This window comes from Micrasema longulum, unplaced genomic scaffold (assembly GCF_059751315.1).
Source record: "Micrasema longulum isolate JH-2025_06_02 unplaced genomic scaffold, ASM5975131v1 h1tg000732l, whole genome shotgun sequence".
Classification (NCBI taxonomy): Eukaryota; Metazoa; Arthropoda; class Insecta; order Trichoptera; family Brachycentridae; genus Micrasema; species Micrasema longulum.
In genome coordinates this window covers 844,335-862,511 of record NW_028277927.1, presented here as the reverse complement: position 1 = coordinate 862,511, position 18,177 = coordinate 844,335, and the positions used below count along the sequence as shown (strand labels likewise).

The following is an 18,177-nucleotide window of genomic DNA, read 5'->3' as shown; positions in this document are numbered from 1 at the left end:
TCCGCTAGAAAATGCAATAGGTATTAAAAAATAGTGTTGGTATATCTAATTTAATTCTGTTCACCTTTTTTACTTGTATATTGGTTAGCGTCTTAGACTAACACATACAAAAGGTCTCGGGTTTGATTCCCGACTCAGTGGAAAACTAATTTTGGAAAACTCTCTGCAATTTATGTTTTAATTCAGTGTTTTTGAAGGATGAGGGGGGTATTTTTCATTTATGTAGGTTACATTTATTTAAAAAAAAGTTTTTTTCTAATGAAAATACACATTACCTAGAAAATACTTTCACTTATTCTAATAAAATAAAAGAGAAACAATATCGAAATATAATATTGAGAATAACTTATAACCTTATTCAGCATGTTACCGATGTCGTGAAATATTTTTTTTTAGTAAAATATTCACGTTTTTATTCAATGTTGAATCGACATACTAACAAAGAAACTATTCTATATTACTTGCATCACTATTTTCAGTGAAAATCCATGTTTCCTCTTTCAAAAATAGCATTTTAATATTTTGTTTAAATAGAAAGACACCCTATTTCTTTATTCAAATCTTGTGCAACTTATTGTACCAGTGATAGCACCATGTAATATCAGCATTATGATTTTTAATAATTAGTATATTTGACTGTAATAGGAAATATAATAATGTGCAAATTATAGCCAACATAATAAAACTTAAAATTAAGAATAAATAAATAAATATCAAATATATGATGTTCTTGAATTTCTTTTTAGATGACACATATAAGCATATAAGCTGATAAGTTAACCAAAAAAACGTTTGAACTTCTAAAATATGTACATATCAATCACCACATCAGGAAAAGAGCCACACTTGAAAATTTCTCAAAACTGAGCTTTATATGAGAATATCTTACTAGTAAAATCATCTTATCTGTGAGTTTTTAGAAATTAATTCATCAACATGCGACAAGATCATAACTAGAATTTGGAAAATATTATGTTTTCATTATGGCTAAAAAAAAACAATACATACTTTTAAATGCAATTCAGAACAACGATAATGCAGATGTGTTTTTTTTGCATTAGGTGATAGATATGTATATGATTTTCGATATAATGTTTGTGATTATTTATTTCAAGAATAGAAAAAACAAAATCATATTACAAACATGTTTTTCCACAAAAAATATGTCGGAATGTTAAGTGACATTTTTAATTTGAATAATTATTTTAGCTTAAAAAAATGCGTGCAATTTCATTTGCTTTTAAAAAATCAGACAAAATTACATACAATCAGTCAAATAATGAAACTTAATTAATACATATAGCAATAAATAAATAATAAAATCAATGTACATATTACGATTAAAATCATTTTCACTAAAATTAAATGTGTAGGTAGACAAATAAATTTGATACAAAATAATAAACGGAATGTTTAAAATTACATCTCAACGATCAATCATAAAATACGATTTTAACACATGATAATAATAAAAAATGTATATTTTATGTTTTCTTAAGACTTTTCTTTTGTATATTTTATACATATTGTTACCTTCTTCAAAATTATTACACAGGAAAATAACAAAAATATACATTTGTGCATTAACTTGTCAACAAAACATTACTAAAATAAATATTTCTTTACATAAACCTGAAAAAATCTAGAGTTATTAAATCTAAATTATTCGTGCTTTGCAATATTGACATGAATATAAAATAAATGCTCAGAACAGCTCAACTCATTACTTCAACTTAATGCAAATCCATTTTTAAAAAAAATGGTATGGTATACAGACAGATTTGAGAATATTCTTGTACAACATAAATAAGTAAAAATAATGAAACTTTACAAATATTTATTTGACTGATAAAGGTAGTCTTTATAAATAAATATTTGTGTATGCATACATAATAATTCTTGTAATAAAACAATGACACGATTATGATTTAGGTTTCTTTTACTGATCTGACTTGTGTTAATTAAATTTCATTTTAAAGCATATTGAAATGTCAGATGTCAGTACATAACCTTTGTGTTCATTTAACAGAAACATCGGTAGTCAGATGGCAGAAGGGACCATCTGTATTTTTGTCTATTTTTTAGTTTTCAAAAGTTTTAATTAATATTTCAGTAAATACACGCAGAAAATAAGTTAAAAAATCAGCGTCATTTAGAATGGTAATTTATTATTGAAAAGTAACACTAAAATATTTTAGTTTGTGGATTAAAGTCTTAGAATTGAGTCGTATTTCAGCTCTCTTGAACATTTTTCAAAATTACAGATGGTCCCTTCTGCCATCCGACTACCGACATGACAAATGAAATACTAACTTGACTTTGAGTCAAAAAATAAAATATGTACACGTAATATAATCTTTTAAATAAGCTGTCATCTTTCAAAGTTGTTAAAATTGTACGTATTGTTTATTATTCCAGAAAGCAGCCATTTGAGTGTATTACTCAACAACATATCAGCGGTCAATGTATTGAAAATTAACATAATGAAAATTAAATCATACGATATTATCACATTAATTGGCAAATATATTAAATTGAGGAATAAAAAGAAGATCCTTAGTAATTAGATTCTTAAAAAAATAAAAAATAAAATTTGCCTTAAGATTTACCCTATCAATTTTGGGGAGTCATTTTCAACGAGTTGTAAATATGTAACTCTAGAAAATGGGAATCAAGCTGTAGTAGAGCGGTGTTCGAACCTTGGACCTCTAATCTGCGAGTCCGTGATCAGACCACAGAACCTGATTCGAAAATAAAAAGCGAGAACAATTTAGGCATTTTGATTCTCAGCTGTAATGCAAACTCTAAAAATGGCCCTGTTTTATCAAACTTACACTACAAGGGCTTTACTTTGAAATATTTTTGTATTCATGTGTCTACATTATGCGATTATTAAATCAATGATTCATGAAGTCAAATAATAAATACTATTTAGTCAATTTATAAAAAGAAATGGTTATGGTTACATATAATATTTTTTGTAAGTTCATATTGGCAGTAGTCATTAATGTATTATTTAGTATAATTGTTTGTAGATAAAGATCATAAGAATTAGTATGAATTATAATTTCACAGCTGGGGATAATTGTTCAACATTGGAAAGGTATAAATCTTTTCTATCATGGGGGGTTTTGATGTATTTTTGCTACGTTATACAGATCAACACCAACCTGATTTATGTTGTATCACGCATTCATATTTAATAAACTGTATTTAAGTTTGGCATGATGCTACATAAATCACATTGAAATGCATATCTAGTACCAAATTAACGTCTACATAATTATTTCAATATAAAAACCTCAACTCTGTTAAAATTAAATGTATATCTTATAAATTTTAACATCATCATTTAGTTATGTAAGGTGTCATTTCTTATACAATAATAAACAGTGAGAATTAGAAATTTTAATTCGCACAGCAATTCAAAAGAACACAATGGGAATATTCATCAGTTATACAGATGAATCCGCAATCTTCATTATGAAATTGGTCTATAATTAAAAAATAACTCGGCAGATTTTTTTATTTATTGGAGGTTTGCATACAAAACCCATTTTGGTGGGTTCTTCTGCCTTACAATATGTTGATTCAGAACAGGTTTTTAATGCAATGGAGTAGGATATGTGACTCACAGTCTTAACATTTCATTGATTTTTTAAATCCTTATTAAAAGACACCCCTTAACCTCTTCTTTTTTTTTGATTCGCCCGAAACTTTTTTTTAAATCTACGACTCATTCGATGATTATTTTGATTGCTGTGAAAATTCCAATTACTAGTCACTTTTGATGCTTTCAATTCTTAATATTATGTATCACCTAAGGATATTTCAAACTCTATAATGTAGAGTTCACACGAAGACAGGACAATATTGTCCTGTCCCAGCATCGGGCCTATTGTCCTCGTGTGAATAGAAATTTTAAGGACAAGACAATGGACCGAGGCATTGTCCTAGAGATAGACATTAATAAGAAAAAAATTTATTTTTTTGCAAACTCGCTTGTAACCTGCTTTGTCATGTATTCATTTTTAAAGCATTCTACGGTCGAATTGTGTCCCGTGGACCTGCCCTGGGCGGTCGAGGCTGTTAACGCAGCAGGGACAGGCAATATTGTCTTCGTTTGAACCCAGTTGATGAATGTGTGATTACTGTGTAGTAATGGAATTGTGACTATCAGTGGTTGACATCCGCGTCTGTCTTTTGTAATTCAGCATGGCATGCTTGGCACACCCGGACGGGGCGGAGTATGCGCAGGCGCGCCACGGCCGCTTCGTAGCGCGAGCAGCGGCCGCAGAACACGCGGCCGCAGGAGCGGCAGTGGTGGCGCCGTTCGTACAAAGTGAATCGCGCGCCACATGCTGTGCACGCCGCCGCCCCCGAGTCGCGCACCCAGTGGTCGCTCCCTCGCCCCCCCGCATCACACACCGACCACCGAAATATCTGCAAGGTTTATACAGAAAATTTTAAATGATATTGATGTTGATGACAGGCGGAATAACTATACTATCATTTCAAGCCTAATGGTGGGAGCATTACGATGAAGTTGGCCCAATGTAAAAAAACTAAGATAACGCCATCTGTTGGAAAACAGCGAGACCTTATTTAAGTTCCTATTACATATTATATATAAACACATAATTTTATGTAACAACTCATTCAATACAGGTCTGCCTAGTGAAATAGTGGAAAGGAAATGTCATTAAATAATGACAATTATTTAATTATAAAGTAAATACTTTTAACAATACATTTGAATTGGAAGCTCTAGAGGTGTGATTTCGATGTCTGGTGAGATTGAAATATTATGTTATCTTAATTTTATTTTTATCAAGTCTAGGTGTTTAGTTCACAGCTGTGATTGGGCCTCTTAAATTGTTTAAAAAATAGACTGAATTTATACATACCCTTCCCCTTGCATCCCCCACGGCTACACCTTTTCCATCCTTAGATGCAGTAACACAAGTGACGGATGCTGGACTTGTATTGTCTTTTCTGTCATATGCAGTGTGCATTGTCAACTTGCTCCGGAAAACCAGCTGCCTTTGCCACTTTAAGCCTATTTAAATATCACCCAAAATTTTTAATAAATTTTATTGAAAAAATAGATTTTTAGTACCACGAAATTTAGTCATTTAAAATAAAATAAACTACATATATGTATGTACATATCTAAATAAAGTTCATTGTCTTTTAAATAGAATAACAAGTATCATTTTCCAATATGTATATTATTACAATAGTAAATTTATAAGCTGTGCAAATAACACATTTTTGTTTATACATTTCAAGAGTACAAAGCAAAAATGGGCTCATTGCAGTTTTTTTAATTTTGGAGATATTAATGTTTTTTTTTTCTCCTGAATGGGTTTAATAGAATTGAATACTTAAAACTAACAAAATATGGTTCCTTTTCTTATAAATTATGAGAAAAAAACAGTAAAAAATCTGATGAATGAGCTCATTTTTGTCTATTCCAAGAAGTTTTAAAATAAAAATTGGAGTAGATATTTTTGTTTGTTTTTTTTCTGTGATTGTATGTAAAAATAAACTGTTAATCAATTAAAAATCTATTTTGTTTAGTAAAAATGCAGTGCTCGAAAAATAAAGTTTTTATTACACTAAAACTAGTAAAAATTTACTATCCTGTAAAATGCATTATTTGTTAATGAGCTCATTTATACCATGTACCCTTCATTGTATAAACCACACTCATTTACAGTTATGCATCAACCAGTTTCGGGGTAACTATTCATCGTTAGGATTTAAAGTTTCTCAGAAAAAAAAAAATATTTGCGTTCTTATGATTTACCCAAATATTTAATTTTGAGGGCCATTTTCTACGAGTTGTAAATAACTCACTATTAGAAAATGGGAATTGAGTTGGGGTAGAGTGGGATTCGAACTACGGACCTTTGGTCCGTGAGTCCGAGACACTAGCCACAGGACCTCAACCCGAATTTGAAAAAATAAAATAATACGAAGATTCACAAAAAAGAGTTGTACCTTCTTTAAGATGGTTTTGTGTTTGAAGAGTTTTGCGTTTAGCACTGTTATCATCCACTTGAGTGGTGGTAGTACTTGGTGGAATGACTACAAAGGAATCTGTAAGGCTGGTGTCAGACTTGCTGGCGCGCATTCCAACTCCTGAGGGGAATGCGGAGTCTTCTTGCGCAGGGTCTGGGAGTGACGGAGGAAGGGGACTCTCTGAATGTGTCACACCAGAATCTGTCGAGTCTCCCATGCTTCCACCTGGGAATAAACATTACTCATCAGTTAAAATTGATTACTTGTCCTATATACCTTGAAAATTTCTACAATTATAGAAAAAATCAATACATAGCAAACGTACTTCTTAAAAAGTTTAGATGAATTTTAAAAGTATCTGATAAACCAGCTTTCGTGTGATGATAAAATGATTTCATTTTATTTTTAAAACATATTCTTTTTTATGTAGTGCTTTTTTAAAAACATAATGATTTTATTATGTAAAAGGAAAAGAGACACAGAAAAAAGTATAAATTTGAAGATAAAAAGAGACAAATATAATGAAAAAAACAAAGTAAAAATAATTACAATTTAGAATAAAAATACTTGACGGAATACATTTTTCATTCACATAATTTCATACCAAATTACTAATTTTTTGGATGCAGTCCAAAGTATATCGTCGACGGAAATTCATCACCGCATAAGTCAAATTTGACTACTTTACAGGAGAGATTGATTTTTATTTTTAATGTGTGTTCAGTAAAATTATGGCAATCGATTATTTTTAACATTTAGATCATACTTTACAATTATGCATGTTTTTTTTTACTAGTAATGTTTGAATATATTTACTGCCAAATGGCAAAGTTGGATGACTTAGGCGGTGACGTTACATACACGGCAGTGGATTGTTGTCGACGTTATATTTTTTTCCACCACAGCAGACCCAATTACAGTACTGAATTACAATAACACTCAAGCTTGAGAAAAATCACATTTGATTTTAAGATCTTATCAGGAATCAAACCCGAAACCCTCCGTGCATGAGACAAGCATCTGATTGATAACCCACTGGGTCACTACAATTATAAAAAATCAGGACATAATAAAATCTTCATATTATTGTGTTGAATTTATATTACAGAGAATATAGATATTATATTTGGAAAAGACAGGGTGACCGGTCTCACCATTTATCAGAAAAACACAATTTTTAATTTTGCATGGTAGCACAAGGCGTGAGCTAAGAATGGAGGGCATTTGAAATGAAATAATGAATCATAAATTACCTTCACTTTTCCGGAATAACGGGTTGCCTCTGGACTTTCGCCTGAGGATCACAGCCTCCTGTTTCTGTATGTTCCGAGCCTCTTCTATTTGTACATCTGCTGGCGCTGACTGCTCATCTTCCTGACTCTGCACCGATGGAGTTCTATTCCATTTCTCCTTATAGGATTCTTCCCTGTCACTGTTGGCGCTTTCTGCACGAACTTTGTACTTGTCCGGGGGTTCGTTAGAAGGATAATCAGAATTATCTTTACGGTATGGATTATCCTCATTATCGCTGCAGGTCTCTTTTTCATCGTGCCTCTGTAGAGATTCCTTTGCACTGGCGGTATCACCAGCTTCAGAGAGTGAACTTTCAGATCCAGATTTTGTAAGAACACCTTAACATAAAATATATTTAGTGAAAAATCAATAAACTATCGATATGTAAGCTTTTCATAAGATTTTCCATTTAAGCAATAAACGTAAGCATAGTTTTTTTCTTAATTTATTCAATGGTGCATAGAAAGCATGTTGTTAAAATAAGGCAACTTCTTACTGATCATATTTTACAATTTTACATATAATTTTGTACTTAAACTAGAAAATACAATATTAGGGATCTAGTATGACTGCGATAATTACTTTATTTTGATTTTATAAAACTGATTACTTAACTATTATATTATTATGTATGTACATAAATAATATTGCATAATATGCAGACATTGTCTGTGTTAAGGACCATAGCTTCAAACCACAAATGTGAAAAAAGCAGTTTCATTATTTTTAACGTGTTTAGGTCTTATACATTATATTATTTATTTTTTCAGCACACTTACTTTTACTTTACTTTGTGGAAAAACATTTTTAATTTATTTAAAATAAAACACTTTGAAATTTTTTATAACATACGAGTTAAATATAATAACACTACTAGTAAATATAAACTGGGTACACCTGATGATGGGTAATTCAGAATACCTGAACAAGTAGTGTTATTATATTAAACTCGTATGTGGTAAAAAAATTACAAAGGTCTTATACATATTCAAGCAAAAATATTTAAACCGCAAACACCTAATGGTGCAATCCTTTCGCAAGAATATGTATAAGACTCACATAATTGGTTAAGAACACATTGAAACTAATAAAAACAACTTTGGGTGATATTGTGATTTAAGCCTTTGTCCCAAACAAAGTCAATATGTATAAAATTTTCCCTTAGAGATGTAAGAAATCCATTTTTAAAAAATAATTCAAATAAAGCAAATAATAAAATTAACTCACCATTATCATCATTAGATAAACTCAGTTGTTTGACCATTTCTTCAACTCTTTTTTTTGCTATGTTTGAAGAATCACAAACTGTTTTTGGTTTAGCACCTTTCTCACTGTCGCTTAAACTACACTCAGTGGAGAGTTTTGTACAGCAAGGTTTCTGTTTCGGTTTTGAAGGTGAAATATGAGTGTTCTCTATAAGATCTTCATCTGCGGGAACTTGAACATAGTCAATCGACCACATCTGGAAACATGATAAGTATCATTAGCTATAAAATATGGGAAAGAATCTAGTTTATCATGAAAAAAAAATTCTCTCCACGACTTCCAGAAGAATTAAACAAAATTCAATGGTTGGCAAAACTTTATAAATGTCAATTATATTTTTTTACATCCTATAAAATAATACACAGATATATTGGGGTAATTACTACAACTAGGTAACTTCAAAATCAGCATTTTTGAGTTACCATTAAAAAACGTATTAAATAATAAAAACATATTACAACAGAAATGAAGAACATTTAAGAGACGGTAATATAGAAGTCTGGGCATCTATATTACCGTATCTTAAATGTTCTTCATATCTGTTGTAATATGTAAATATAAACAGCTCCCCAGGAAGTTGAATCCAGTCCTTGTCTACAAAAATTTGGACAAACTCAAAATATTGTAAATAATAAAAAATTAAAAACGCAGCTGGGTAGAAGTAAAATCGATTGTCTCATTTGCCCAAACCAATATTGAATGAACTGCTCCACAAATGCATAGTTCATGTTATGTTTTTTTTCTTTTATTGTACGTTTTATAATATAAACAATATAGGTGTACATAAATTAAATATAAACTTATAACATACTGTTCAAAACTGTCTGAATATTTTGTTAATTATCTCTGTATATTAAGTCTTCTTTGTATATTCTCACATGTAAAAATATTTTTTTAAAAGTATATTGTTAAGTGTCCTCGGCACGGGTAACCCCAGTGAGGTCACATTATTTTTATTATAATTCTTTGTTTATAACGGAAAAAAAATGAATAAATAAATAAATAATCCAAAAAACATTATCACACATTTACATGTGTATTAAACAGTTGAACATACAAGTTTTTAAATTGACATCAACCCTCTATAAAATGGTGGCAAGAATATGAAATCAGAAATTGGCTCGTTTAGATCCAAGCCACAGATATTTCTAATGAAAATATTTTTGTTATCTATGTAAAATATAATATCTTAATTTGTAAAAATAACATTCTTAACAATTAAATTTTGTAGATGGTTAATTTGTGATGCTATACTTACATTGAGCAGTGTTTAAAATTAATGGTTTGTCTGATATGCGTGACAACGGTGATTTATTTTTTCCGATTAAAGTATGTGACAGAAATGACATGTGTATTTTCAGGAATCAAATCTACTAACAAACTATACTAACCCTGACAACTCCATCGGTAGATCCCGTGATGATGACATTAAGAGAATCCCATTCTCTAGTCTGGGAGAATCCCACACACAGTATCTGCTGCATACGATCTGCCCTCCCCACACATGTATCCACAGAGCCTAGAATATCTCCATTGATGGACCACACGTGCAGCCAAGTGCCAGCACACGTTGCAATATCACCCTGAAATAAAAAATAATAATTTATTTTTAAACATAAAACAGTCACACGACTTTGAGGTAGGTTACAAACTCAAATTAAACGAAAAGCAATTAAATAAACCTGCAAAAGAATCTCCTAACCAACAGTATTTTTTAATCACAGTTTTTCTCAACAATTTCAGAGTTTTTTCAACAATTTCATAGTATTTCTTTATAAATATTTTTATTATCAGTTTTAAAGCTTTTTTTAAACAGTTAAGAGGTATTTTCAACAATTTAAGATTTTTTTTTTAATGGTTTCCAAGTTTTTTCCAAGCAAAATGCTAGATAAGTTTAATGATATTAAAAACATTGAAGAAAAAAAACAACTAACAGAAATAAGATAAGAGCTATATTAAGAAAGTGTAAAAATCAATAACTTCATATCAAATAGCTTCCTAGTAACTTCTGGTGTACCACAGGGTGCCCACTTGGCCCCTCTTCTATTTAATCTGTTTGTTAATGATGCTGCTAATGTTTTTTCTTTTACAAAATTCTGGCTTTTTGCTGACGATAACAAGATACTTAAGCTAATTAAAAATATTGATGACTGTGTCAGACTCCAAGAAGACATAAATGCATTTCATACTTGGTGCAAAACTAATAACATGGAACTTAACATCGATAAATGCAAAATTATTTCATACCATAAATGTAAACATCCTTTTATTTTTGATTATAAACTTAATGGCCAAGTTCTTTCGATTGTCACCTCTATAAGAGATCTTGGAGTGATCCTAGATAATAAACTAACTTTTCTGGAACACTTTGATAATATAGTAAACAGATCCTTAAAAATTTTAGGCTTTATTAATAGAACTACGTCTGATTTCCAAAGTATGCTTACACTTAAAACACTTTATTGCTCTTTAGTTCGCCCTATTCTTGAATATGCATCTGTAATCTGGTCCCCTCATTATGCTGTTCATATCAAGCGCCTTGAATCAGTTCAACATCGTTTTATAAGAAAAATTGCATGGAAGATGGGATTGGAAAGAGGAGACTATTCATATTCTGATATGGAGAGGTTTTTAAGCATATCAAGTCTTGAAAAACGCAGATGCATTGCAGATATAATCTGCATGTATAAAATTATGAACTGTCTCATTGATGCCCCTGAAATTTTGCAAAAGATTCTTTTTAACGTTCCCACCCGTAGACTAAGAAATAATGAAATGCTTTTCCTCGGTCACTACAGGACCAATTATGGTGCACAGTCGCCTTTGCCCAGAATGATCAGGCGGGTGAACGATCATCAAGATCTTGATTATTATGGTGTAAGGATGTCTTTCTTTACAAATCAGCTAAAGAATCTGTATAGTTAGCCTATGCTTTTTACTTAATCTAAAAAATCTATCATCTGTCTTTGCTGCTTATTTCTGTTCCTTATATTTTTTTATTCCTTTGTAAAAATTTCTTTTAATTGTAATGTTTATAATGGACTTTGTCCGTAAATAAATAAATAAATAAATAAATTAATAATTCCAGTTTGATTCTAAACATTAAATATTTTTTAGTGTGACAGAATGTTTTTTTTGTCTGGCTCGTAGTCAAATGGTCAGCGCCAATGCCTACCATTCAAGAGATCTCGGGTTCGATTCCCGACATATTTCATAATCCCTGGGCCGACACACGAAGCATAAGACAGATCATCTTACCTTTATGTTACAAAAATTATCAAGATACGCTGCGGTTGGTGGACCAATGCAGTGCCCTATGTACCATTAGGTGCGAAAAAGGAATAATGCATGTGTTAAGATGAATGCATGTACTAACCGTCATGTCATTAACAGTAACTGCTGTAATGGGTCCGCTATGGCCAACAAGTTGTCTCACAAACACACACCGTGACAGGTCCCACACTATGGCTGTACCGTCCCGGCTACCGCTGACCACCACATTGTACCCGGGACTAGCAGCCAGACACGTTACCGCTTCTGTGTGTCCGTACAAACTGTGTTTAATACTGAGAAGCTTTCGGTTGGCGTCGTATTGCCACACTGTAAGAACCTGGAAATAATTAGAAATTCGTATTAAAACATTATATTGAAATAAATATTTCACATTCGCCCTGCCAGGAAACAAACCCAGAACCTCGAGAATGGTAGGCAAATGTGCCAACCACTACTCAACGAGGCGGACTTATCTTTACTTGATTTTTTTAGTCAGGACTTTTACCTGAGAGCAGCCATTGAGTCAAAAACATACTATACATATGAGTGTATTACAATATTTTGAGTTTGTCCAAATGTTTGTAAACCGGTAGTCAAACCACCGCACACCCAAGATTCAGAATTCAGAATTTTGCTGTTTTGGGCAATAGTGAGGTGCCACGATTCGCATCGGTAGAGGAGAATAGGTGTTATGCAGGCGTTATATAGGCGGCATTTCGTTTTCACTGGGTAAATATCCGATCTCCAGACAGATTTCATACTGTTGAATGTGGCGCCTGCTATTCCTAGCCGCACTCCCAGTTTTTTTTTAAAGCTGCCATTTTCCGTAACATATACTCCCAGGTATTTGAAACTCTTGACCCTTTCAATGACTTGGTTTGACAGAGTCAGGGGATTTTCGGCATCAAGGCATGAAGTGTTACACAGTACATGGGTTTTTGCAATATTGATTTTTAAACCCATGCATGCGGAGTACCTATTTAGGCTACCTACAGTGACCTGAAGACCCCTGACTAAAAATAAAACACATAAATCAAAAAACAGGTAAAAGAAAAAAACCTTGGCTACAAAGGAAAACCAACAAGTCATTTGTTTGATAAATGAAACGTATCATTAAAAAGATAAAGAAAGATGCTGAAAACAAAATGTTTCCATTGTTATAATTTTTAAATAAACATGAATTTTACCGTATTGATTAAATAATTGAAATATTAATGAATAAAAACAATTAAATTATAATATATTATACTTTAGATGTATATAGTGTAAAATATATGATAATCAAAATGTTTTAATTACTTGCTATCTACATATTGTTTACATTTGTGGGTAAGTGGGTAATCCCCTATTACAGAGAACGCACATGTTTTGTTATCTCGGTGAATTCCACACACAGTTCCGAGATGTCATTAGGTATGATTCGGACCATTCATAATGAAAACAAATAATATTACTTCACATAAAGAGGGGAATCCATTGAAAAAATGCTAATTATTTACTACGGAGAGATTATTCACTTTCGAGTATAAATAGCTGGAAGAATGCCAATGTAAATCATACATACACAAACACCTCTCTTTAGAGTGAAGTAAAATAGAAATTATTTTTCTGATTAACTGAAAAGTCTTCAAAATGAAGTCGATCACTAAATTGTTTGTAATATTCCTTGTCGCTTTACTAGTGATGTCTGAAGTTTCAACGTCTCCGGCGCCTGTTCCTGAGCCCAGGTGGAAAGTTTTCAAGAAAATCGTAAGTTTATTTTTTTCATATTTATTATACGAAAGTAATTTGAGGCATATAATAATTCATCGAAATAAAAACAAGAGTCCACGGATACTTGAAAAATATTAAATGTGAGATTGATAGTGATAAAAGATTTATAATTATATGTGAATGAGTATAACAAACGCAACCGCATGCCTTTCCTTTTATGTACTAAATAATTTCAAAATAATCTAAGAAAATTTTTACAATGTTAAATTTAACGTCTAAAACAAAAAGCATAATGGGATCAAATGTTTAAAATATTCCAATAGAAAAAAAAATGTTATACACATGTATAATTTACCACAAATCATAAATTTGGAATAAAACATGTTCGTTGTTTACATTTTTAACAAATGGCAAGTCATACCACCATAACAATCCTATATCTACATATGCCTTATACATGTTAAAAAAATCTATTTGGAATTTCTTACCACCCCTTCATTTGTTGACGAGTTAAGCTAGGGTTTCCTAGGACAGCGGTGCCCGCATCTTAACGGCCGTAGTGAACGGTGATGCGGTGGACAGTCGTCGTAACGTCAACTTGAGAGTGGTTTCCTAGGGAAACGGTGTTAAATGGTGTTGATAACACCGTTTTCCTAGGAAACCACACTCTAGTCACCGTTACGACGGCTATCTACCGCATCACCGTTCACTACGGCCGTTAAAATACAGGCACCGCTGTCCTAGGAAACCCTAGCTTAAGTGTTTTCAGGCGTTGCCTAGTAGGTGAAATGATTCAGCCAGATCAATCTCGCCCATATCAATAAAGGTTTCAACTCTTTTACCTCACAAAAGTCAACAGATGGAAGAGTTGAGAAAATGTGGATGTTTAAACATAGGCAGAATGGTGACTGTTACAGTGTGTAAAGTGGCAACTTAAACCAGCCAATGGCAGGTCATAAGCCCAGTAAATACCTAGACTTCCATATCCCGTTCCAAATACGTTTTCCCTGTCTGTTGCAATAAATTTGGAGTTTATGAATGTTTTATTAATTTTTATGGAAGATTTCAGATATTCGCAGTTCGTTAAATTTAATATAATTTTATATTTATTTGGCAGGAAAGAGTCGGGCAAAATATTCGTGACGGGATAATCAAGGCGGGTCCAGCAATTGCAGTGGTTGGTTCTGCTCAAGCGTTAGGATGATTCCAAAACACGGACCGGACATATTTATTTATGTAGGGAACCATCTCAATATTATATGAAGATATATGTGTTATTTCATTTAACTAGCTACCATTTATGTACGTTTAAGCATTTCGAAATTAAAACAAAAAAAACATTAAAAATATTTTGTTTCAATTGATATCCATAGTGATTCTGTATCTCGACTAGGATACAACTTAGAATTTTTTTGGGCAAATGTTCCACAATATGTATTTGAAATGAATGTTGCTATCAGTTCAATATTCTTCAATAAATAGATCTGAATATCCTCACAGACAAACCACTGAACTTCTTCATTGTTTGATTTAAGTTTTTAAAGAATGAAAACAAATGAAATATTTCACAAAATCAACCATTAATAGTTTTTTTTTCATTTATAAAATCATATTAAAAACAAAAACATGTGTTTTTTTTACTAACTTTTTGATAACTATTTTTTTTTTTTAATTTCTTCGTAACTGGCATCAAATAATCTTTAAATAAAAATTTGTCATATTTTGTAAATACAAAAAATAGTATTACATTCAACTTGCGGTTTTATTTGAAAGAGGAAGTTTAATGCTGGAAATTGTACGTAAAAATTAAAGCATTTATTGTAAAGCGAAGTTTCTTTGACATGTATGAAAATCTTATTAAAAACAATTTTCGACTAAGTCACAAGTTCTTCTAAATAAACCAATGATAAAGAGTAATGATAGATATACAGTTTCCGGGAATCCGACCCACCAATCAGGATAACTCACCGAAGAGAACTTGCGATGTCACGCGCGGAGTAATTTCAAAATTACAAAACATTAAAAAATCATGGCGCAGATTTTATTTTTTTTGGCTTAGTTTGAAAGTCTATTAAAAAATTAAAAAATATTTAAAAAACCACTGAACTTCCTCATTATTAAATTATTTTTTTATAGAATGAAAAGAAATGAAACATTTTACTATTTTTTTTCATTTAGAAATCATAACAAAAACAAAAATATTTTATTGTTTAAATGTATTTTGTCTCTCCATAAAAATAAAAGTTTATGCAGTAAAATTTCAGCTATGTCATAACATTGGATTTACAATATACAGATATTGGGCAAATAAAGGCACAAAGTAATTAAATAATTAACAACAACAACAAACCATCAAGCCGTTTCCTCTACATTCATACATCTTCTCATGCACGCACGCCGATTATTCCTACTTTTGACATGTCCATCTTCAAGTATTTGATGGACTTGATCGTGCCATGTCTTTCTCGGTCTTCCTCGTTTTCTGCATCCATCAACATTTGCATCGTAGATCCTATTAGCCGTTCTTTCGCTGTCCATTCGCTCTACATGTCCAAACCAACGCAGCACCCCTTTCTTGATTCTGTCAATAATGCATGTCTCAGCCTTACACACTTCACGGATCTCGACATTTGTGCACCTATCATACATCGTTTTACCACACATTCGCCCGAGGGATCGCATTTCGACAGCATTCAACCTACTTTCATCATTATTTTTCCAATTCCATACTTCGCTCCCATACATTAGAGTTGGAACTAGAACTCCGTTGTGAACTGCTAGTTTAGCCTCCTGCGATGAACATTTGTTTGCCAAAGTAGATTTTAGTGCACCGTTCACCCTGTTCCCGGCACTCACCCTCCTTTCAATATCTTTATCGGCCTTTCCGTCCCTAGTAAACATACTTCCCAGGTACACAAATTCTTCTACCTGATTCAGAATATCTCCGTTCACGCTGATCTCACATTTAGTTATATTTTCATCCCTTTCAAAAACCATCACTTTCGATTTATCAACATTTATAAGCAAATTGCTTTTCTTGCATACATCGTAGACTTTTGTTACCAAGAATTGAAGGTCTTCTTTGCTGCTAGCAAGAAGTATGGCATCATCCGCATACAGAAGACAGTTAACAGTTATACCACTCATTTTTGCTCCCATTCTTAAATCTTTCAGTTCTTTCATACAGTTATCAATGTATATGTTGAACAACCATGGTGACATTACACATCCCTGTTTGACTCCTTTCGGAATATTAAACCACGATGTGAATGACCCATTCACCTTCACACATGCTGTGCTGTCCTTATACAGTGACGCAATAGCCCTTGTCAGGTTACCATTTACTCCATACTCCGATAAAACCTTCCACAATTTCTCTCTGTCAACTCTATCAAATGCCTTTTGCAGATCGACAAATGCGCAGAAAAGTTTCTGATGTTTAGCTAGAAACTTTTCTGTCATATTTCGCGGAGCAAATATTTGATCCATACATCTTCTTCCATTCATAAATCCACTTTGTCTATCCCAAACTCTATCTTTAGTCACTTTTCTTACTCTCTCAATCAGTATTCTGCCATAAATCTTTCCAACAGCGCTCAAAAGGCTGATAGCTCTATAGTTTCCGCAGTCCACCCTAGAGCCTTTTCCCTTGTATAGAGGCATAACAACAGCTCTCCTCCAATCAGGGGGAGTGTATTTCTCCTCTAAACATAGGTTAAAGAGCTTATGTAGCCATACAAAAATTATTTCTCCACCCGCTTTTATAAACTCTGTGGCAATGTTATCATAACCTTGCACTTTCCCATTCTTCATATACTTAGCAGCATTTTTAATTTCTTCCATACTTATCTCTTTCGCATCGTCATCTGCATTTATGTTTACTTGAGAAGGTGGTGCGCTGGCTATATTTCCTGTGTGCGTTTTGAACACCTCCTCAAAATATTCCTTCCATCTCGTTTTAATTCCACTATCATTCGTCACCATTTTTCCATCATTTCCTATTACTGCTGTCATACATCCACTATCCTTACTTTTTTGGGAATCTTCAACTGCTTTCCATAATATTTTTATATTTTCTTGGAAATTTTTTGACATTTTTATTCCCTCACTTTCTTTCAGTATTTTTTTTCTTTCACACACACCTTGTTTTACTCTTTTCTTACATTCAATATATACACTTTTTAATGCGGCATACTTACTGGTATCTGTTTGACTGACTGTTAACAAGTTCAACCATGCTTTCTTCTTTTCGTGAACGAACTTTTTTATTTCATCATCCCACCATGCATCACCTTTTTTTCTTCCTTGTTTTGCCACACCGCATACTTCCGTTGCTGATTCACACATACTTTTTTTCAAATTAATGTTATTAAATATTTGTATATAACCACTTACCGACTTTTCTATGTCTACCGGTTTCGAGACGCCGTCTCTTCGTCAGGACACCAATTAAACCAACATGCAAACCAACATCAAAACTCACTATACACCTTCACCATAGTTGTTGCACAAAAATATAAAACCAACACGACATGGATTTTAATAAGAACATTCACTGATTAGACTGAAAAGTCGGTAAGTGGTTGAATACAAATATTTAATAAA

At 32.2% G+C, this 18,177-nt stretch overlaps 2 protein-coding genes across 2 annotated transcripts in view; one reads left to right on the top strand and one right to left on the bottom strand.

Moving 5' to 3' along the window:
- Positions 1-3,981: 3,981 nt before the first annotated feature.
- bchs (WD repeat and FYVE domain containing 3 bchs) overlaps positions 3,982-18,177 on the bottom strand; it is a 50,114-nt gene continuing 35,918 nt past the window's right edge. Inside the window, exons 44-50 of the mRNA XM_088230137.1 lie at positions 11,963-12,196; positions 9,978-10,169; positions 8,548-8,782; positions 7,281-7,658; positions 6,007-6,252; positions 4,908-5,059; positions 3,982-4,443 (exon numbers count right to left, since the gene is read on the bottom strand). Of these exons, the coding sequence (XP_088086263.1) occupies positions 4,177-4,443; positions 4,908-5,059; positions 6,007-6,252; positions 7,281-7,658; positions 8,548-8,782; positions 9,978-10,169; positions 11,963-12,196 (1,704 nt within the window). The 3' untranslated portion in view covers positions 3,982-4,176. The remainder of the gene's footprint in view (positions 4,444-4,907; positions 5,060-6,006; positions 6,253-7,280; positions 7,659-8,547; positions 8,783-9,977; positions 10,170-11,962; positions 12,197-18,177) is intronic.
- Positions 13,405-14,915, top strand: LOC148279314 (cecropin-B-like). The gene is made up of 2 exons (XM_088230138.1): positions 13,405-13,608; positions 14,690-14,915. Exons 1-2 carry the CDS (start codon positions 13,492-13,494, stop codon positions 14,774-14,776), a joined length of 204 nt encoding a protein of 67 aa, XP_088086264.1. The 5' UTR covers positions 13,405-13,491; the 3' UTR covers positions 14,777-14,915.

Coding starts and splice junctions, on each gene's coding strand:
- LOC148279314 (XM_088230138.1), top strand. CDS start 13,492: ATGAAGTCGATCACTAAATTGTTTGTAATATTCCTTGTCGCTTTACTA. Junction 13,609..14,689: donor GGAAAGTTTTCAAGAAAATC/GTAAGTTTATTT, acceptor TTTATTTGGCAG/GAAAGAGTCGGGCAAAATAT.